We start from the raw sequence: 23,000 nt of genomic DNA on the forward strand, positions 1-23,000 counted from the left end.
CTAAAATATAAATGTCCACTACAGTGGACTAAAGTCTTTTCCCGGGTCCCAAGATGATAAATCAACATCTCAGTAAAATGTAATAGAGTTTCTAACTAAAATATGACTTTCTGTTATAAAAGTGGGCATTGATTTCATACACTGTAGAGTCATCAATTAATTCTGTTATATATTAACATATCATATAGTTGAGAATCATCTTTATACTAAGTAAAAATAGATTGGTACAGTACATGAAAAAAATCCCATTGTTTTTGCCTATACATGTAATTTGTGTCTTTTTATTTAATTTTTTAAACATCTGAGTCCTGGTGTACAATACAGTGGACATAGCATAACATGAATAATTTTTCAATTTTTTTTAAATAACATGAAAAAAACACTTAATACTACTTTTTCTGTCTCTTGGGGATATTTTTTTTTTTTTTTCTTCTATACTATGTAAGTCAATGGAGCCCATTAACTGTCTGGTTCCCCATATCCAAGGAGTCTCGGAAGGCAGAAAAAAATCTATTTTAGATTTGTAAAAAAAAAAAAAAAGAGTTGAATTCAAAAACAAAACACAAAAGACAGAATGTTGTTCCATGCAAGACCTGTTAACCTCCCATCAATCCAAGGTAGATGATGAGATTATTCAGACAGATGCTGGTCTGCATTTCATCAGCCCTATGATGGGACTGCATGGAGCCATTATTGTCTTATTAGAGCCATGTTTCAAAGACCGGAAAACTAAATCATTATCCTTAGCACAAAAAAAACAACCACAATAATCAAAGAGAGGGAGAGAGTGTGAGGCAGAAAACAAGTTTGAGAGAGAGAGAGAGAGAGAGAGAGAGAGAGAGAGAGAGAGAGAGAGAGAGAGATGACAAGGGAACTTTTTAGCACTTGAATTTATTTGATTTTTTTTTCAGAGTCATTTGAGAAACAATGGTGCTCTGAGACACAGTTACTTTGGGGGTAGCTGACGCTAATTGGCAATGGGAGTATTGGCTAGTCTCCCACTTTCAAAATAATTAGTAAAGCACACAGCACGATCTCACACCCGGAATTAAACGAACCGCACTGGAACCCTTAGCAACCTGTCTGCCTAGTAACGTCGGAGCAGAAAGGAAGAGATTTTGATAAGCTGTAGTGAGACAGACCCGAACTTCATCTGTGAAGAGATTCAATGACATTAGAAATCTATCAAATCTGTCTCTTTAAACAGTGTTACTTCCATATACTTACAGAAACCACTTCATTACTTATAAAGGACATCATTTACACTTTTGTGGTGTATTTTGGTCTTTTTTCCCCTCAAATTAATTTAAAATAAAATGTCTAGCACCAAAACTATGATCTTCTGTGCCCTAGAGAGCACTGCTGTTGGACGGATAGGAAGATTTTTGTTTTGAGGGCATATTTTTACCCAGAGAAAAATTATTGTGCAGAGGTTGCTCTTTTATAGCTCACAAGACCCACAGTAAAGCTCACATACTTTATAGTAGGTATATTTGGTTTGAAACCCATGACTGTTAGCATCCTTCCCTCGGGTCATTTTGACCCGAAACTAACTCGGCGAGGTCCAAGACCTTAGGACTTTTGCTGTGTGTGAACTATGAACACACACACACACACACACACACACACACACACACACACACACACACACACACACACACACACACACACACACACACACACACACACACACACACACACACAAACACTGACTCGATTGATTTCTGTGGTTGTGAAAAAAAGTAACAAATCCTTCCCTCGTGGGTCACCTTTGACCCAGTTAGGAATGAATGGAAATGCTTCAATTTACATAGAAAAACCTAATTAAAAAAAAAAAAATCTCAAAATGAAACCTAAAAGTGCTACCAAACTTTACCAAATTAAAAAAAAAAAAAATGTCTACATGTTTATCTGAATGCATACTGAAGGATAAACTGGAGAACTGACTTTAGGACCCAGCGGAACAGCTCATTTGCTCCATTCAGAGCTATAAGGCCATCTAGTGGCATGTCATGAAAAACATGCCTATTTTTTTTTTCTTTCTACATAAGATGTCAGCAGAGACACCTTAATTGACCCAATGTGGGATATTTTGAGCTGAGATGAGCTGGTTATGTATTTGCATGTATTGGAGTTGGAGTTTATTTTGTAAGTTAAAAAAAAAATGTGAATAATGTGATTAAATTATATTATGTATTGATACAATCTAGTAATTTAAAGGTTAATACAATTTTTTTTAAAATAAAAAATGAAAAAAAGATTAAGTGATATAAGGTGGACAAAAAAGAGCTTCATGCCATTTTGCCCATTAGGGAAGGATTTATTACAGGATGTGAGGGAAGGATGAAGGGAAAGTACATTCTATATGGTATGAATGTGTGTAGTATGAATGTTGTCATAGTCATGTTGTGGCACTTCACCGCCATCCACAAATCCTCTCCCGTGGCCTCATGGGATTGTAAATGGCCATCAAATGCACACGACTTCAGAATTTCACCAGAAGTCGGTGATTTTTACCTATACTGTTTTAGACATGCGACTCAGCTCATACCATTTAAAGCTACACAGTGAATGCGGATAGAATTTCATGAGAAACATTTGAGTTCATACAGAGATTTCTGATATTTGATTGCAGACTTATCTTGGAAAATCTGGAGTTTTTCTGTAATCAACACCAAACTTGGCTCTCTGACAGCGCGTTAAAGCAGCCAGCGATGACAGAAGAGAGCAAATCTTTGCAAAAAGAGGTTGTAAACATTGAGTCAATCTCAGTTTAATTCAACTAAGTTCTGACAAGACAAGAACACAAAAGCTCATTAATATCATGACAGCTTCTATGTAGAGAGCACAACAATCTCATTTTCAGAAATGAAATAAATAAAATAAAACAACACATAACTTATACTGTTATTGCTTCCTCCACAGGACTTCTGGTCCAGCGACATGAACAAGATGAAGAACTTCAAGAGGCGTTTCTCACTTTCCGTGCCACGAACAGAGACGATCGAGGAGAACGAGTTCACAGAACAGATAAACCAGCTCAACATTTGCTGCAATGATGGTACAGTTTCTCTCAACATCCATATCTCCCATTCAAAGCCCAAAAGTCTGGCTAGCATCACGAAACCCATTGAAATAAACAAGACTTAAATATGGATTATACCTGATGCTGCTACTACCCAGAAAGTTGCCAAAAAAGTTTAAATGCATAATGAAAGTTCACCATGTTGCAGTGAAAAATGCAGCTTCATCTGTGTCTGACAAAGTTAAAAATAAATGAGAAGGGTAAATAATATACCATAATCACAAATAGTCCTATCCAGACAGGATTTGAATTCTCAGAGGACACTTGAGTTAGACACACACACACAAAAAGAGAGATACAAAAATAAATAAATCTGCGCAACACAAACCTTCCTGACGTCCTAAGGGAAACAAGTCCTGTCCAAACAGGGCTTTAGTCTAATCCTACAATATGAACTGTTTGTTTTTCATTAATTTCATGCATAATCAAGAGTTTATAATAACAAGTGACACGTTTTCCTAATTTGGGCATCTATAACGAAATCTAATTCAACTAAAATCCATTTTTTTGTGGTCCGTTAATCCTTTTATTGGATTTTTTTTATTTAATAAATCTAGAGAGAAAAAAAACTATATGAAACTTCCATATCGTGATATTTTCATGTACAAATAGTGCAGACTAGGGCAGTTCGTCCCTACAGACATAGACAATGGTCTTAAAAAATGTTTCATAAAATTAATAGTTTTAGATAACATCCTCCAATTTGAAATGAAGCATGAGCAGACTTGTGGCTTCAGTTTTATTGTGTTTCTAAGTTTCTACACCACAGCCACATAATATTTGTATACATTTAAAAAACAGAAATCATTACACTTGAGTTTATATATATATCACCATATTAATAACAGTCTTGAACTGTAATCTAAATATTTAAAAGTGTTGGTTTTAAATATATTTTGGTTATGTGTCTATTCAGAATGATTTTTGAGCAGCAACCTTTTTATTTTGGATATGTCATTCATGCCCCACTTGCCAATATATATGTATTGGTATAGGTATAGTTAAAGGTATTTGCATGGATTATGAAAAGTGGGCTATTATTTGTTAATATCATTTTCCACTAGTCATGCTGCCTTAGGTCATAGGACAGAAAAGCTGTTCCAGAGGTGGAAAAAGTATTACATTTTAAAACCTATTCAAAACCTATTATAGCAATATTGTTTTCCAGACTTCATGGCATTGGTTCCCACTCAAACTGAAAAATACAAGTAATGCTGATTAACAAAGAAAGCCACAATTAACCCAGAGAGATGTTCTCCAGCTAGTTTTGAAATTGGGAAATGAGCTAAACCAATTAATATATCTCACTGTTCAAAAGTAAGGAGTTATGATTGTTGTTTTAGGAAATTTATACACTGTAAAAAATTATTTAGAAAAAAAGTTACCTGGCTGCCTTAAAATTTTGAGTTCATTGAAATTAAATTTTTAAGTTAATACAATGAAATTTTTTTGAGATTTGACAACCTTTATTAAAATACTATTAAAAGATTTTGTAAGCATTTTAGGTAATTGTGTGTGTTTTACTTCTGATGACACAGTGAAACATGCCAAATAGTGCTATTTTCATGATTTATCAAATTTTTTATGTTTTTTAGATACAATAATATTTTGAGTTTCTATTTATTAAACAAATTTCCTTCATTGTATCAACTCAAATTTTTTTAATTTCAATAAACTCTAAAAATTAAGGCAACCAGGTTTCTTACTTTTTTAAGTTAAACCGATAAAAAGCAACAATAATTTTTTACAGTGTACTTTTATTCAGCAAGAATGCATAAAATTGTTAAGAAGTTATAGAAAAGACATTTATAATGTTACAAAAGTTATGTTTTAAATCAAAGCTGTTATTTTGAAGTTTCTATACATATATGATCCTGAGAAGTGAGCTTTTATTGGTTAATATTCTTTTTCCTCACTCCATGCAGCATTGATTAGGTCATCAGGATAGAAAAAAAGAAAGGGGAAAAAAGGAAAATTAACTATATTTTGATTACAAGACTTTGTTCCTGTTAAAGGGTTAGCTCACCCAAAAATGAAAATGTTGTCATTAATTCCTCACCCTCATGTTGTTCCAAACCATTGGACTTGTTCATCCTTGGGACACAAATTAAGATATTTTAATGAAATATGAGAGCTCTTTCTGTCTCTCCATTGACAGCCTATGCAACTACCACTTTCAAACCCCAGAAAGGCAGTAAAGCCATCACTAAAGTAATCCATGTGACTCGAGTTGACTTAAAGAGTGTCTTAAAATAAAATCTTAGCTTTCCTGTAGCTCAACCAGTAGAGTGTGGAGTTAGCAATGCCAAGGTCATGGGTTCGATTCCCAGGGAAAGCAAGAATTGATAAAAATGTAAAATTAGTACCTTAAAAAATGCAATGTAAGTCGCTTTGGATAAAAGCGTCTACCAAATGCATAAATGTAAATGTCTTAAACCACTGAAGACATTCAAAACCTATTCAACAAACTCTTATTTTATACAATCAAGAACCTTTGTTAAGAAAGTAAACAGTGTCAATTGTGAAGACAACTAAGGCTACCTTGAAGCCCTTTTGGTTGTTCTCAAATGGAATGGGACTCACAAAGATGAGAGTGAGAGTGAGCAGCTCATAAGAGTTTGATCATTTCTCCAAGAGATGGGAGAGAGGTGAGTCTAGAGGCCTGTGAGGACCTGCGGCGGTCAGGGCCGCTCCAGAGAAGATGAGGAGGAAACAGGTTTCTGAGTCTCCAGCGTCTTCGCTCTACACTCACAAATTGCAGAGGTGGTTATCATTGAGCCTGCATTATTAATGCAGAGGTAATAGTACTATTCTGCTCTGCTGCCGGGCTCTATGGTCTTAACGCTTTCTCGAGTCAATATTAAATCGAATTTCAAGGGAGAGACTACAAGTCGGGCCACTTTAAGAATTTAAGACTCTGTCAAAGAGGGGTTTTTACACCTGCGATCTTGCAATATAAATCGATAATGCTTGTTATTGGCTAGTCTGTAACTTGTTTAACTCTAAATAATAAGTCTTTATACACTTTATTTGGAATTCCAAACAATTTCATGGGAACAAAAATGCACCATATTTTGGTAACTGGAAGCAAGCAAACAATCATAAAAAAATGACAGGTTAATTGTCTTTATTAGTTAGATTTTTCTATGAATACATGAACATGGAAATTGTGCTTGAGACACGAATCCAAAGATGGCCTCAGGTATATTTTGGAGTAGATCCCAAGAGTTATTGTCATCTCAGTCTGATTTACAGTGGACTCTGGAACTTCTGTAATAGATACAGTATGCTGATCACCATTAACATACAGCACCAGAGGGATCTTATGGAATCTGTGGGTTAGAATACCACTGTAATTCATAATCAAATCAAGCTGCACCCTTCATTATTTGGTGTCATTTATTTGTTAATGAATATTCTTTACACTTGAAAATGCATTATATTACAGAAAATGTCATGTTTATAAAATCTAAAAAATGTACACCCATTATGTTTAGATTTATACCATTTTAACGACCACAACAGTGGTACAAATTGGTGCACAATTGAAAATGCCCAGCAGGCACCCAGAGATATCGTTTTCTAGACTTTTCCCTGGTTCCTGCTCAAACAGAACAATGTCAGTATTTTTATAAGTATTAAAGGGATAGTTCAACCAAAAATTTAAATTCTGTCATCATTTACTCACCTTCAAGTTGTTCCAAACCTGTATGAGTTCTGCTGAACACAAAAGAAGATATTTTGAAGAATGTTTGAAATAAAGCAGATAGAGCAATCATTGACTAGGGAAAAAATACTATTGTAGTCAATGGTTGCTCTATCTGCTTTATTGCAAACATTCTTCAAAATTACTTCATTTGTGTTCCAAAGATGAACAAAGGTCTTACAGGTTTGGAATGACATGAGGGTGATTAATTAATCGTAAGTAATTAACAGAATTGTTTTTATTTTTGAGTGAACAAACCCTTTAATACTTTTATTCAGCAAGGATGCATCAAATTGGTGCACTGAAGACATTTATAATGTTTACTTTCTACTGTATTTCAAATAAACACTGTCCTCTGTTTCCATTCTCAAATATTCTGTAGTTTACGCAAAAATATTAAGGAGCACGACGTAAAGTTTATGTCAAAATTATTAGGGGAAAATAGCCAGAATTGCTGGATATAAACTTGCAATTCTGAGGGGGGAAAGACAGAATAACGAGCACCTCTCAATATTCTGTTTATCCTTCTAAGAATTGAGGTATAAACTCAGATTTGCAAGAAAAAAAAATTAATTGTGAGATTTAAGTTTTTTTGTCTTTAATTTCGTGGCTTCCACAAATTGCTATGGCAACCAGGTAGGCTCCGCCCACAAATAACATCATCGCTATTTGCAAACACAAAATAGGTCTATAGGTCTGAACACACTGTTCGGCCGAAGCCCATAGCAAACAAACAATCAGTAACTTTAGGTTAGTGGCATCAAGATAAATCTCCCCTAGGCAGCATGTAAAAACAAACCGAGTCTCTTTCTGTCTAAGATAGTGGTTCTTATAACAGGCTGTGCGGTGAATCAGACTTTGGTGAAGTCAAAAGTCTGGTTCCCCAAGACTGAATAAACTCATACTCAGAAGCGAAACTGGCCGATGAACCCTCGGCCCATGCATGGCAGGACAGGGATTTGGACCTGGTCTCATGCATGCAGGGAACAAAACATTTGTTTGGGGAGCAATCAGGCCCTCAGCTGTCTGTCTGAGGCAGCTGTTTCCACAATGCCACATTTTTTCCCCATCACGGACCAGCTGCTCTGATCGACCGAGGGTACGGTGCGCTTCCTCCAGCCCTGGGAGAAATGGCAGCGGTGGAGACAGCTGGAGTTTGGAAGAAGTGCGCGGTTCTGAGGACAGGCGGGGTAGAGACGCAAGAGCAGTTCTTCTATTTACCCCATCCCCTTCCCTCCAGCTGAAAATGAACCTCCAAGCCAAGCGTGGCAGGAGAAACGTCAGCAGGTCGGAATGGAAAAAGGCATCGGAAGTGCCTTGAGAAATGGAACGCTTCTTTCCAATTTACTCGCCCATATACCTAAGATTATCAGAACTCAATTACCGCAAGGTTAATGTGGGAGAAAGCGATCTGACTCACGTTAGGGAGCCGGACCTCATATTTCCTCCCTGCCAGCACGTCTACCCCCATTATCTCGTTATATTTGTGATGTATCGCTGATCGAGGTGCAACAGAGTAATTCTCCATGGAGAGAGACCCATGATGGAGCCATCATGCAAATGTTGGCGGCAGTCTTTTAGTTAACAAGTGTTTCTTGATTACCACAAAAATGTAAGCTATATTTAATGATAATGCTTCCAAAATGGCTTTCCGACAGACTCCTCGGAGGGTTCGAACATAATTACAGACCCAGAAACACCCACACACATTCACACACACAGCAAGATGGCTTTTATAAGCACACTAAATCTCATTGAGTAGTTTATACCGCAAAAGGATGAATGTAATGTTTGTTAGGCAGAATTGAAAGGAGAGGCATCTCATTTAGAGACAGCCATCGAAATAACCACCAGCTGTCGCGTGGCCCTCTGGCTAGGCATGAATGAAAAGGGTGTTCATTTCCGATGAAAAACGTTAAGGACTGAAGTGTCAGGATGGTTTCGCTCAGAGGTACGAATCAAAACAATCATAAGAACACCACAACAAGGAACCAGGTGTTCAGGTGTGCATAAAATAGCTTTTATTCAAGTACACACATCAGGAGAAAAATAACTAGACCAAAGAGGACCTGAGGCTCTTGTAATGCAACACTCAAAAGTTTAAACAGTTTTATTTCTGTACACTACTGTTCAAAAGTTTGGGGTAAGATTGTTTCATTTAACACTTGATATATATATTTGATATTATATATATATATATATATATATATATATATATATATATATATATATATATATATATATAACACTTGATATATATATATAAATTGCTCCAATTGAACATTTTCTAGTGACTGATCACATCTAAATTGTTCAGTTGGCCGAATTGAAATTCTTTGAATTGATGCAATTTAATTCACGGAAATTCAATTCGGCTAACTGAAAAATGTAGATGTGATCAGTCACTAGAAAATGTTCAATTGGAGACCTGAATTTGTTTTACAGTGTACCTATTTTCATGGTTTACTGAGAACTATTTTCCTACCTTCCTACTAGCAACCTAAACAAACTTACAGAGGTGTAAGAGGTGCATTGCGGTTATGTTGAGAAGCCCTGACCCTGAAGTCGCATGAAAGGCTTTTAGTCTAAATATTTAGCCCTCTACGTTCTATTATTAATTCACTCCTAAATGAGGAAGTCTAATAGTTTTCTGCATAATGAATTCTGGTCCAGTGGGTCAAAGCATTTCGACACAATTTGCCTAATATCTGATGACCTACTTTTAACTGGACACTAAAATCAATTCTGTATAATTAGCTGAGTCTGTGCACCACCTGTTACCTCATAACGAAGCAAAATATCACTGGCTAAGTTAAAAGTTAATTTAGCTTCACAAGCAGCCTTTCATGGTTCAAACCTGCAAACCTTCCAGTTACCAACCAAGATCTTTAATCACCACCCCAGAGAAAGGTTCAAAACCAAAAGGGTACAGTAACACGTCTTATCAGTCATTCACCTCAACCACTGAACCACCTTTGTTTCAATGACAGCTCGATTTCTCTGCATTATTAATGTGTTGAGAGCTTTTGTCTCCGAACAGGGGATGTACTTGAAAAAAAGGAAGTTAGGCCCGGAATGAACGTAGAGAAGAATGTATAATGTCCTTAATTCGAAAGGAATTATGTTATCACCTAGCCTGACAAGCCAGACCCACATCAAGATGTTTGGTCTGGAAACTCACCATAGGCAGGGCTCAATCCGAGGGGCGGATAAACGGTTGTCTTTCAAACTCCCTCTGCACGCGATAGGATAGCGCTACACCAACCGGAGCAACGACGGTGAAGGGGAGCTCGCTGACTGATTAAACATTTGCCGTATCCGGTCAGCTAAACTCCGAACACATCTTCCCTTTTTAAGAATGACTTCAGTGCCACTCTTTGTTCTTTTCTCAGAGGAAAGCTTAACTCCAAGTCTACCGGAGGCGCGGGCAGAGCTGATTCGAAAGACCGCCGCCATTCGCCAGTTTCTGTGTTGACTAGAAGCACGCAAACGCAACTCGGCCGTCGTCATTATGGCACCGCCCGCCCACTCTATAGCCTACACGATGTGATTGGGTCGTCCAGATTCTGAGGAATACAGCTCAGATAGGAATTGAGAGTTGCTAGACCACACTTGCGGGCAAATTAAATTTGCTGCCGCTAGGGTGCATCTAGATTTCTAGGCTAGTTATCACCCTCATGATGTCGCAAACCATAGGACTTTTCACTAGGCTATATTCTTTTCTTGTAAGTGAACATTCTGCAAAACATCTGCTTTGGTAAAAGAAAGTTAAGGCCCATTCACACTTAGTGACAGCCAATCAGAATCCATCTTGCTTTCAGAGCTTGAGCATTTAAAGCGGCAGATGTCAAAGTGCGCTCGTAGGATCAACAGAACAATATCATCCACTTGTGTATTTCACTTTTTAAACTTTAGATAATGTTTAAAGTTGCTGTTTGAGCATAAACATCATCTGCAAGCAATGGGAGATATTTTCTTTTTAACTTAAACTCTGTGGACCCCATACAGGGTCCGGAATGACATCGTCATTATGTATATACTTTTTAATTTTAAATGTCTGTGGAGGAGCTATGACGTCATAGGTGATACCATATGAAAGCTTTCTGCAGATATGCATCGCTTTGGCATTTGTTTTAGACAATGAATTTACACTAAATTACTCTGGTACCATTTCTGCCTGGAATTGCTTCCCATACACACATACAGTGGTCTAAGTTCAACGTGTCATTTTACAGGAAACACTTTAGAGTTACATAAAACACTGTCATAAACAAAGTAAGGTTGTCTAAGCTGTTATAACCAACAAGTTTAAGAGGTTAAAATAAATCACATTTTAAGGACTACAACAAACAAAAGACCATGCTGAGAAGAGGAAAAGCTGTAGCAACGTTAAAGAACATTTAGGAGTCTTCTCAAGCTGTCACATCCGTCTTTTCATGTTTAAAAGCAAGATGAAACAAAACTATACATGTTCTGTCTTCATGCAGCAGTTATTCTCTGGCTCTGTGCATTTTACAGCAGTTCCCACACGAGTGATTTATAGATTATCATGACTGAACATGCTAATCGATGACTTCAAGATAGTTAACTCCACATCAGCTTCATAAATTCATCAACTAACCAGGAACGTCCTGTCTCATTCTACATGTTGTCAATTCTTCTTGAGTCCCTCCATCATTGTCTGACTCCGGTTTGAACATAAAAGGCTCTCACATTTTCATTGCGTGTCTGGATGAGGTAATCGGAGCCATAGATATCTAGCCTGACAAGCCAGACCCACATCAAGATGTTTGTTCTGGAAACTCACCATTGACAGCTCAATCCGAGGGGCGGGATAAACGGTTGTCTTTCAAACTCCCTCTGCACACGATAGGATAGCGCTACAACCAACCAGAGCAACGAAGGTGAAACAGAGCTTGTTAATAGATTAAACATTCGCCGTATCCGGTCGGCTAAACTCAGAACACATCTTCCCTTTTTAAGAATGACTTCAGTGCCGTTCTTTGTTCTTTTCTCAGAGAAAAGCTTAACTCCAAGTCTTCCAGAGTCGTGGTCAAAGCTGATTCGAAAAACAGCCGCCGTTCGCCAGTTTCTGTGTTTACTAGAAGCACGCAAACGCAACTCGGCCGTCGTCATTATGGCCTCGCCCACCGACTCTATACACGACGTGATTGGCCCGTCCAGATTGTGAGGAATACAGCTCAGAAAGGTATTGAGAGTTCCTAGACGACACTTGCGGGCAGATTAAATTCGCTGCCGCTAGGGTGCGTCTAGATTTCTAGGCTAATAGATATCCATAATAAAGGCTAGATGTCTCGTGCGCGCTGTTGGCCAATGGAGGTCGCAATCCCCAACTGGCAGCCATCTTGTCACAGGCAGCTCTCTCACTCGTAACAGTGTGTTTTAATGGTGCATGTACTTTTAAATAACCAGAACTTGCTCAAATTTCAACCGATTTCAAACGGTTTCATTTGTTATAAACGTCAGAGATGTAATTATGCCACTACATACTTATAAATAATTATAACCATGGACTTCAATATGAAAGTAACATTGAGCAGAACAGATAGGTGCAATGAATATACACACACAAGGTATTTATGTTTAATTAATATATAGGCTACTAAAACTGTGCAAAAAAAAAAAAAAAAAAAAAAAATATATATATATATATATATATATATATATATATATATATATATATATATATATATATATATATATATATATATATATATATATATATATATATATATATATATATATATATACACACACACACATATATACAGCTCTGATTTTTTTCCAGAGCTAGCAAAAAAAAACAAAAAAAAAACAACAACATGCAAACTAAGTTTACTTTAACTTCAAAAATGGAATTTATGCTTCCCCCCCCCCCTTCATTTCACTGTGCCTACTTCACTTTTCCCACCTAATTTTGCCTACCATCAAATGCCTTTATTATGGATATCTATGATCGGAGCTGCTAACACGAGCTCTTGAATGTCCGCCCTCTTCTTGAAAGGGGGCCAGGAGCAGCAGCTCATTTGCATTTAAAGCGACCCACACCCAAAAACAGTGCGTTTCTGTTTACTCTCAAAAAGTGACAATTTTAACATGCCATAAAAAAATATCTGTGGGGTATTTTGAGCTAAAACTACACAGACCTATTTATAAGAGACGTATTTCACATCTTGTAAAAATGTGCATAGGAACTCTTTAATAGTTTTCCTTCTTGATATAAACAGGCCTTTATAGATTTTTGGAGGAACATGAGTGTGAGTAAATTATGATGGAATGTTCATGTTCTTTTTCTTTTAATCATTCTCCAGTTGCCTATAGCAATACTACATCACTATTGGAATATCCCAAACTAATTCACGTTCCCACAGCAGCTACTAGTTCACCTGCTGTTTTATGGCCCCATGGGACTCATGGGATAGCTTTGATATAGATATAAGTCTCAGATAGAATTCCACAAGGGAGGTTAGAGCTCTTGGAAGTTCACAGAGATGTAAGAAGGCTCTTTATAGACCTGATAGGTGTGTTTAGACAGACTCGGCTGGAGTCCAATGGGAGAAAGTGGTCTGGGTAGAAGACTGTCTGAGCCCGGAGGCCTTCTTGAAATAGGAAACACACATACTCTGACATCCAGGGTCGACGGTAGCCTACTGGCAGGGCACACACAAACTGGTGCAGGTCTGAGTGCGTGAAAAGTCATTTAAGGACAGAGCGCAGGAAACTCACAGTTTCAAACAGTTAAGTTGTTGTCAGACATATCTATTATTCCTTTTGACCCATTCAAAAGACACTGGGGAGCCACTACAAAGGGTCAAACTGCAGGGCTTTGCTTCCATTTTCTACTCAATATTTCATCCAAAAGTAGTAACTTTTCTCATCTATACTTGCTTGCAAACCTTTATACAAATGCAAGTGAGTAAATCCCTTGCATATGTAACATTCTTCACTCTGAGCAACTAAATAATATGTATTATTAGCCATTGGTTAATAAATTAATAGATTTGACTCTAGTGTGTGTTTTAGAGGCTAAGTATAGGTGTAGCATAGATATATTTAAATTCAGCTCAATGGATGTGCAGCGCACAATGTGTAAGGCACTCTGTTTCTCTCACACACACACAGGGAGAGAGGGAGAGAGAGAGAGAGAGAGAGAGAGAGAGAGAGAGAGAGAGAGAGAGAGAGAGAGAGAGAGAGAGAGAGACTTACACTCCATGCAGAATTGATTTGCTATATGTAAACAATATTTGAGGTATTTTCCTGTTCATTTGTAATTATTCTGATTTTAAGAACATGCAAAAGATATGCAGGTTTCCCCGGTAGTGGGCGGTACTAATGCGCAAGCGGAAATCTCATTGGCTGGTGCTCATCTATTACCGTCCCTGTATTGATTTCAGCAAATCACCTTGAGCAAACACTGAACACGTGATTAATATTCATGAAGGCAGCAGTTCATCAATCTTTATTAGAGAATTAGTAGTACATTTACATTTTACATTTATGCATTTGGCAGACGCTTTTATCCAAGGCGACTTACATTGCATTCAAGGTACACATTTTACATTATTGTCAGTTCTTGCTTTCCCTGGGAATCGAACCCATGACCTTGACGTTGCTAGCTATATATACTACTACTACTATATAGTAGTAGTAGTAGTAGTATCTTTTAATATTAATTACTATTATCTATCACCTTCAATGTATCAATGTATTCATACATGGTTGCCAAGTTTTAGTTCTAATTACTAAAGTAGTTACTAATTAGTAATTACTAATGATTGATTGACTGATGTTAGGAATGTATGTTCAGATATTTAAAAAGCTGTGCCATTATACAAAGATGATTTGGTGGAATCTACATCAGTATAAATAGTATATTACAGTAAATAGTCTGGCGGGTAAACAAAAAAATGTACTAGCCAGTGGCGATTGTATTGCCAAGGTGTGCGTATAGGGTTGTCTTGTGTTTCAAAACAGTTTGATAGGACAGAACGGAACAGAATGCAAGGATCTTGAGATGACTTTCGTCCTGAGACAACGCCATCCATTTGTAAGTGTACATAGATCAACACTGAACTTTTAAAAAACAGCACTGAATAAATTCAAGAATGACTTGACTGAAAGACATTCAACAAATATATGGGCTATAAACAACTATATAACCTTTATTGCTCAAAACTATCCCTGCCAACCCCCACAGTATTATGCATTGAAATTTATTGTTGAAGACAGTGGATTAGTTACAAAAGCAGTAAAAGCGGAGCTTTAAAATGGATAAATTTAGAGATGCAACTTTATGAGAGCATTTACCATACTGACAGTTTAACAACATGGTTTCAGCACAGTAAAACCCTGTCTGCATTTATAAATTCATCCCTTTAAAGCAGCACAGCTAAAAATATTAACGCTAAAACAAATTAGAAGGAAAGTGAAAATGAGATAAAGGGTGGTGATGGTCGACCAGTTTTCGCTTTCATCTCAAAGATTCACCAGCTAACGCAATCTTTCCTCTATTTTGGACACCTCAAATAAAAAAAGCAAGCCAAATCTCCTGAGCGCATCCCCTTGTATTTGCTCGCCCTGCAAGCTATTTGCTCGAACCTTCTGCGGCGCGTCTGGATTTTGTCACTAGAGAAGGCCAGGATGTAATTTGACACGTACAGTAGGTAGATGAAGGTTCGGGGCGGATATGAAAGATTGGTGGGGAGTCCATATTGCCGCTGGATTTCCTGGAGAGGAAAATCTCTCCGATAGTGCGCAAGAGGACGAGAAAGAGAAAGCGAGAGGAAAATGACTCGCCTGCTACGACCCCAATTACCACAGAGGAGATCAAAGAGCTCGCTGCCACTGTGATATTTAAATGATGAGCCTGGATAGGGCCTCGCTTTTCATATCTGCAAATGAAGGAAACCAAGGCCCGCTGCCGCCCTCTCCCTCTCTCGCTCGTTCGCTCTGTCTTTGTGCCGGGGTTTGAAAGCGCTATATAACGGTCTCATTCACCAACCGCCGAATATTAATGAAACCAAATATCAGAATATAGGAGCCTATTTAATACATTTTTATATTCAGAATGTATGATTGTCAGTTAAATGTGCGAACTATATTGTTTACTTGCAACATTTGTACTATCTGCATATTACATTGATTTGCATTACATAAGTGGTAAAATGGTACTGTCTCTTTAAGACTATCAGCAGTACAAGTGAAAGTGACAAAACAGCAAGAACACGACACGGAAGGTATAGACCATTTATTGTTGAGATAAATCAATAGATTGACCTCTAGAAAAATCAACTTATGAAAAGTAATATCTTGAAACTTTCCTGAGGAAAAATATTCATGTATGTGATTCATTTGATTTGAATCAATTGACAGATCTAGCTCAAATTAAAAACAGTGTGTCATGAGTAGAACAGATCAGAAAGGAATCATTGTTAAATTAAAATGTGTGGAAGCATGAAAATGCATTATATTTAGAATGAGTCAAGCCTTAAAGGGATAGGTCACCCAAAAAATGAAATGAAAACCCTCATGCTGTTCTAAACCCATAAAGGACTTTCTTTTCTCCATGAAAAACAAAATGGAGATATTTTTATGTACACTCATAGTACACAGAGATATAAACCTGAAAGAAGCACCATAAATGCATCATAAAAGTAGGCCGTTTGATTCATGAATTACATTTGAAATCCTCTAAAGAAATATGATAGCTTTATGTAGAAAACACACCAATATTTAAGTAAGAGAACAATATCACTGAATCACATTCATTGAAAAATATGAGCATCTCTACTTCTGTCATGGAAGATTTTCACCAAATAACTATAACACAAAGCAATCATATGACTTGTAATATAGCACAAGAGTCATAATGATTCATATAATAATAGTTTATGGTGCTTTTTTGGGGAGTTTTGGAATTACATTCAAGTGGACAGGACTTTTTGTTCTAGCTTCCACTGAAGGAAGTCCATCCTACAGGTTTGGATCGACATAAGAATGAGTAAATGACAGCATTTTTATTCTTTTGATGTTTACTGAAATGCAACACCAACCAGCCCTCCAACGCTCCTCTCTGTACTCACTTTCTCACTTTTAAATTAGCATATGTGGGCTAGAAGACATTTACCTCTATCCTAACAAATCAAGGACAGCAAAACATTAACGCGTCTGTTTCAGCACGAACTGTACCCCGCTGCATTCCTAGGCCAGGTGTGAACATAAAATGCAATTAAATCAATATGAGAACGATGGAGAAAGCACGCACGCGAGAGAGAGAGAGAGAGAGAGAGAGAGAGAGAGAGAGAGAGAGAGAGAGAGAGAGAGAGAGAGAGAGAGAGAGAGCGAGAGAGCGAGAGAGAGAGAGAGACAGTTGAAACATCTAAGGCTGGGTGGGGGACCTGCTATTGAATTTCAGATCTGCTGAAAAGCAGGATGTGATATAAATATTGATGAATCAGATGGCTACCTGAGAGACAGAATAGCTATCTCTTGTTATCCGGATCCGACATTGCCTTTGTTAACAGTCTGCATCACCATAGCAACAAGCAATTAAATGGCAGCATGCATTTAAACATCAGAGACAAGTTGAGATTCATGCTGCCGAACAATAGAGGAGGAAAAAACGCTGGCTGTGTGTGATTGCTAGGGGAATCAAAAAAAAACAAAAACATTTCAGCGAGAGAGAAAAGTTGCGAGACACAACTAAATTGAGGGTAGACGAAGACAGTGTAAATGCTGGCATACACTTGATGTCTCACAATATACAAGAGCTTAATGCACATCTCACATGTATACTACACAACACTGACCTCAGACTTTCATTCTTTTCAAAAAATAAGCCTTGAACGAAACGAAAGCCTCCGAAATGAATCACAGCATTCTGTATTTCAAGCTAAAAAAGTTTATCAAAATATGATACAAATCTCATTAGTATTTAAGGTAGTTTGGTTCTTCACGGTGAATTCGGTTTTTAGAAGCTTAAAGAAGCTTCAATCAGCACTTAAACTCAGAGCTCATGCCAGGTCATTATCACTAAAAATCGAATTCTGTTTGAAGAAAATGAATGTGATTTTTACTTCAAGATCCCTATTGCACTCAGCGGATATATGATTGGTTGAGGTCTTTAGCGCCCTCCAATCAGAAATCGCACAATTGAGGGTGCATTAGGAAACATCTACATAAATGCATCTCTAGGAGCCATATGATGTGTTGAGTGGCGCTGATGCTGAGAAAATGAAAAGCCTTCGGGGTTCGCTCTGCAGTTATAATCCTATTACTAATGATCTTCCATTGAAAAAACAAATTACCAAAGTATGATAGCCTTTGAATATGCCAGTGCTAAGCCATGCTTATTACCTGAAACATCAAATATCGCTGGACGGAATCGATGATTCATCCTCGCAATTCGCCGTGTTAATGGGGATACTCAGGTTTGCCAAGTAAAGAACAGAACGGGCTGAAGCGTTAGTCTCATTATGCTGGAAGAGGGAGGGGGCGAGACGGGGCTTTTGATCACCCAGCGAGGCCTACTCCTGCTTTCAAGGCTGTCATTGACATAAAGGAGCATTAGTGATCTTTTGTGCACCTAGAAAGGGGTTTAAAAAGATAAAAAGAAGAGGCATGAAAGACTACAAAACAAATGAAACTGAGTAAAAAGGAGAATAGGGCGATCTGTCAGTTATTCTCTTTATTTATACTAGAGTGACTGTTTAGCGGTTTCGTGAACTGACATCTTATCCTTCACTGGGATAATGATTAGGCTATTTTAGTTATGTAAGGGATTTTCTTGAACCAATGAGAATGCCAGTCACCCAAATATGATGATCTCCTAGCAAAATCCCGTTTTCAAGTATACAAACAATATATAATAGCATATATAAAAATATATATATTGCTTAGCAAATGTACCAAAATGTTTTTCAATTGTCTGCTCACTCTGCTGATTATATAACACATAAAGCTGAGCAATAACCCTTACAAGTATACAAAAAATAAACATGTATACCAGAAAACTACATCACAATGAAGATTCTTGTCAGTGTATTAGCGGCGGGGGGTTTCGTGACACAGGTAGCTGGCGAAAGGTGACTGACTGTGACTGTGATAATGGTGACTTTGTGACTGTCACGGGACTGATTTGTTCAAAACACTGTTTATTTAGGAAGGAAAGTATTTTTTTAAAAACAATTCAGATTTATTCTGTTCATACATTCTATTATGAGTCACTGAATCATTTTGCGAATCGATTCGTTCGGAAACATTGATTCATTTAGTAACAAAGGTTTCAAATTGATTAATCGCATCTAACAAAAAATGTTGTATACATAATCTGTGTGTGTGTGTGTGTGTGTGTGTGTGTGTGTGTGTGTGTGTGTGTGTGTGTGTGTGTGTGTGTGTGTGTAATATAACATACATACATACAGACAGACAGACAGACAGATTATATACTGAATATACACACACATATATTTATATATACACTGATCAGGCATAATATTTTGACCACTGACAGGTGAAATTAATAACACTGATTATCTTCATCACGGCACCTGTTAGTGGGTGGGATATATTAGGCAGCAAGTGAACATTTTGTCCTCAAAGTTGATGTGTTAGAAGCAGGAAAAATGGGCAAGCGTAAGGATTTGAGTGAGTTTGACAAGGGCCAAATTGTGATGGCTAAACTGACTGCAGCTCTTGTGGGGTGTTCCCGGTCTGCAGTGGTCAGTATCTATCAAAAGTGCTCCAAGGAAGGAACAGTGTTGAACCTGGTGACAGGGTCATGGGCGGCCAAGGCTCATTGATGCACGTGGGGAGCGAAGGCTGGCCGGTGTGTTCCGATCAAACAGACGAGCACCTGTAGCTCAAATTGCTCAAGAAGTTAATGCTGGTTCTGATAGAAAGGTGTCAGAATACACAGTGCATCGCATTTTGTTGTGTATGGGGCTGAGCAGACCAGTCAGGGTGCCCATGCTGACCCCCGTCCATCGCCGAAAGCGCCAACAGTGGGCATGTGAGCATCAGAAATTGACCACAGAGCAATGGAAGAAAGGAGACCATGCTTCAACAGGTCAAGGCTTTTTTGGCAGCAAGGGGGAAAACACAATTTTTGGAAGGAATATTTTATATATGTGTGTGTGTGCATGTCTGTGGCATTTTATGATGTTTATTACTAGTACACTTGTAAAGGTTATACCTATTATATATTGCCTATTATGTTGCCATTATTAATCGTATTAATGTGCATATCCGTCTCAGTCTTTGTCATTTCCCGTCTATGACCCGAGAGTCACGTCTCTCCCTCCGTCCGCACAATTGGATCTTTCACACTCTCATGCAGCTTTGATGATTTTCAAAGCTTCACATCTTACCTCCTGAGTTCGACAGCACAGAAACCAGTGACTGTGCATGGTGACAGTCCGTGCTACTGAGTCGATGCAGGTGGTCATTCTTACCTTTCATCATGTCGCTGTTAGCCCGAGCAGAGAGGTACAGTGAGAGTGTGATGTTGGGGGTCAGTTTGTGTGTCAGCCCAGATCAGATGAGATGGGCTTTGATGTTCGGTGGGGGCCCGAGTCACTCAAGCGGCTCAGATCCAATTTCTGACCCTGTCCTCGGCACACGCACTGGGGTCAAGACTCAAATACCCCTCCGGCCTGTCAGGAGGGAGGGATTCTGATCCCTGCACAAACTCAGAACAACAGCAAATGCCAAGTAAGATTAGAGCTGTCGATATTAACCTGGGCGCACCACAAGGAATTCAAATGTCATATTAGGTGAGAGACTGTAGGGTCCGATTCGCTCATATCTTCCGTATGGCTGGATATTTACGGATTTCATGATTCAATTCGATTCCAATCCAAATTCAATATCAATTTGTTTGGATATATATCAGGTACAGAACTGGTTTTCATAGAAAATTCACTGTTCCTATATTATATATATATAATGTATTTGTATGGATATATAATTTTATTTTATTACATTTTATTTATAATGCACTTTACATTTAACAAAATCTTTATATTTAATATATATACATACACACACACATATACACATACACCTAAAGGGTTATTAGGAACACCTGTTCAATTTCTCATGAATGCAATTATCTAATCAACCAATCACATGGCGGTTGCTTCAATGCATTTAGGGGTGTGGTCCGGGTCAAGACAATCTCCTGAACTCCAAACTGAATGTCAGAATGGGAAAGAAAGGTGATTTAAGCAATTTTGAGCGTGGCATGGTTGTTGGTGCCAGACGGGCCGGTCTGAGTATTTCACAATCAGCTCAGTTACTGGGATACACGCACAACCATTTCTAGGGTTTACAAAGAATGGTGTGAAAAGGAAAAAACATCCAGTATGCGGCAGTCCTGTGGGCGAAAATGCCTTGTTGATGCTAGAGGTCAGAGGAGAATAGGCCGACTGATTCAACCTGATAGAAGAGCAACTTTGACTGAAATAACCACTCGTTACAACCGAGGTATGCAGCAAAGCATTTGTGAAGTCACAACACGCACAACCTTGAGGCGGATGGGCTACAACAGCAGAAGACCCCACCGGGTATCTGACTATTATTTCATATGTCAGGCTTTACAGGGTTAAAGTGCATAAAAACAGAATTTATTGTTTGAATTTAAAAAATGTACAGAATTTGAAATGTGAGAAGATCTTTTCATAAAAAGTAACTAGCACAAAGGTTATATGGCAGGTGAAAAATTAAGGTTTAGTGCAGTTACTGAAAACACCAAGATCGATCTTAGCATTTAAGAATCAATATAGATTGTTGAAATGAGGATTGATTAATCAATATTGTCAACCCAGTCCTAATATTCAGAGTCATAAGACGGACTCGTAAAACAGCTGTTGCGATCATCTCAGATAAGATAAAGACAGCCATGGGTAATGCAACCACGTCGACCAGCCGTCTCTGCCAGATGTGGCATTTTGCAGCATTCCCGCCTAAATGGCTCTGATAAAGAGTTCACTTGTGCGGTCCGGAGAGGATGGGACCTGAATAAATGAGAATGGATGAGCCTGGCAGGCAATTCTCATTCAGTGATGGGCTAGGCCCAATAATGAGGTGGATCTCAATTATGCCGGCACGGCGCTGTGAAATGGACCGGGGTCTCCCACCCTGATGCCTCCAGAGGCCCTTCAAACCCCCTCATCCAAATTGAACTGATGGAGCAGAAAAGCCATTTTGATTTTCGTCCTCACCTCCGAAAACATGGTTTGGCAGTGATAATGCCAGGCTGCCGTGGGCATCTGCCATGCGCTTGCAAAGGGGGTCGGTGGGTCCCTATCGGACGTGCCGTATAGGGGCGTAATTGGATTTGTGCTGACAGTCTGTTGACACAGACATTATTAATTGGGGTGGCTGGATTGACACGCACTTAGATAGCCACATCATAAATGCATGAAATTCGGCGCGATAATTGCGATCGCTCCACTAACTGCGGTGGGCTTGATTAATGATGCCGTCATCAGCATATGCCAAATCTGACCTCACGGTTATCGAGTTAGCAGGCTAATCAAAGAAGAGGTGGGACGTCTACGGCTCATTCGCACTCCAAAGCAGCACGAGAGATTGTTGAGGATCTTCAAACGACTCTTATGATTCAGTTACCATTGAAAATTCCAGAGTAATAGAAGCAGCAACTAAAAAAAGCACAGTGTGATCACCAAAACACAGCCTATAGGCTTTGATTAAAGCTACAGAACTGGAAAAAGGAAAAGTTTACTGTATTTACCAAGGATTTGTTCTAGTGAATCCGCTCAACATGTTCAGAAGCACTCGCTTACAATCCCCTGCTTTGTCCATTCTTCCATAAAATGCATTTTTTCCTCACCTATCACTCAATACCATCAGATACAAGAACAGTGTCAAATATTTATTGTAAATATTGAATGAACTGAGACTGCAGGATGGTTTCTCAATATCAGCTCCATCTACTGAACCAAAGTCAGACAGCAAATCCAAAATAATCATATTTTGATCAATAACATGTTTTTGTTCTGGTGTTAGACATTCATTTTAAGGAAATAATCAAAAAATCCCAAATAAATGTATTAAATCATTAAATCATTAAGATTTAATTGTTATTATTATTGACAATCTAAGCACAATTAAACAAAAACACTAAATAAAAAATATTTTAAAAATAGTATATAGTTTGTGTGGCCT

The 23,000-nt window shown here is 38.1% G+C and overlaps 1 protein-coding gene across 1 annotated transcript in view; it reads left to right on the plus strand.

The window, feature by feature from the left end:
* Positions 1–23,000, plus strand: part of cdk18 (cyclin dependent kinase 18) — a 79,557-nt gene that overhangs the window by 30,375 nt on the left and 26,182 nt on the right. Inside the window, exon 2 of the mRNA XM_067430891.1 lies at positions 2,926–3,061. Within this exon, the coding sequence (XP_067286992.1) occupies positions 2,944–3,061 (118 nt within the window). The 5' untranslated portion in view covers positions 2,926–2,943. The remainder of the gene's footprint in view (positions 1–2,925; positions 3,062–23,000) is intronic.

This window comes from Pseudorasbora parva, chromosome 22 (genome assembly GCF_024679245.1).
Source record: "Pseudorasbora parva isolate DD20220531a chromosome 22, ASM2467924v1, whole genome shotgun sequence".
Classification (NCBI taxonomy): domain Eukaryota; kingdom Metazoa; phylum Chordata; class Actinopteri; order Cypriniformes; family Gobionidae; genus Pseudorasbora; species Pseudorasbora parva.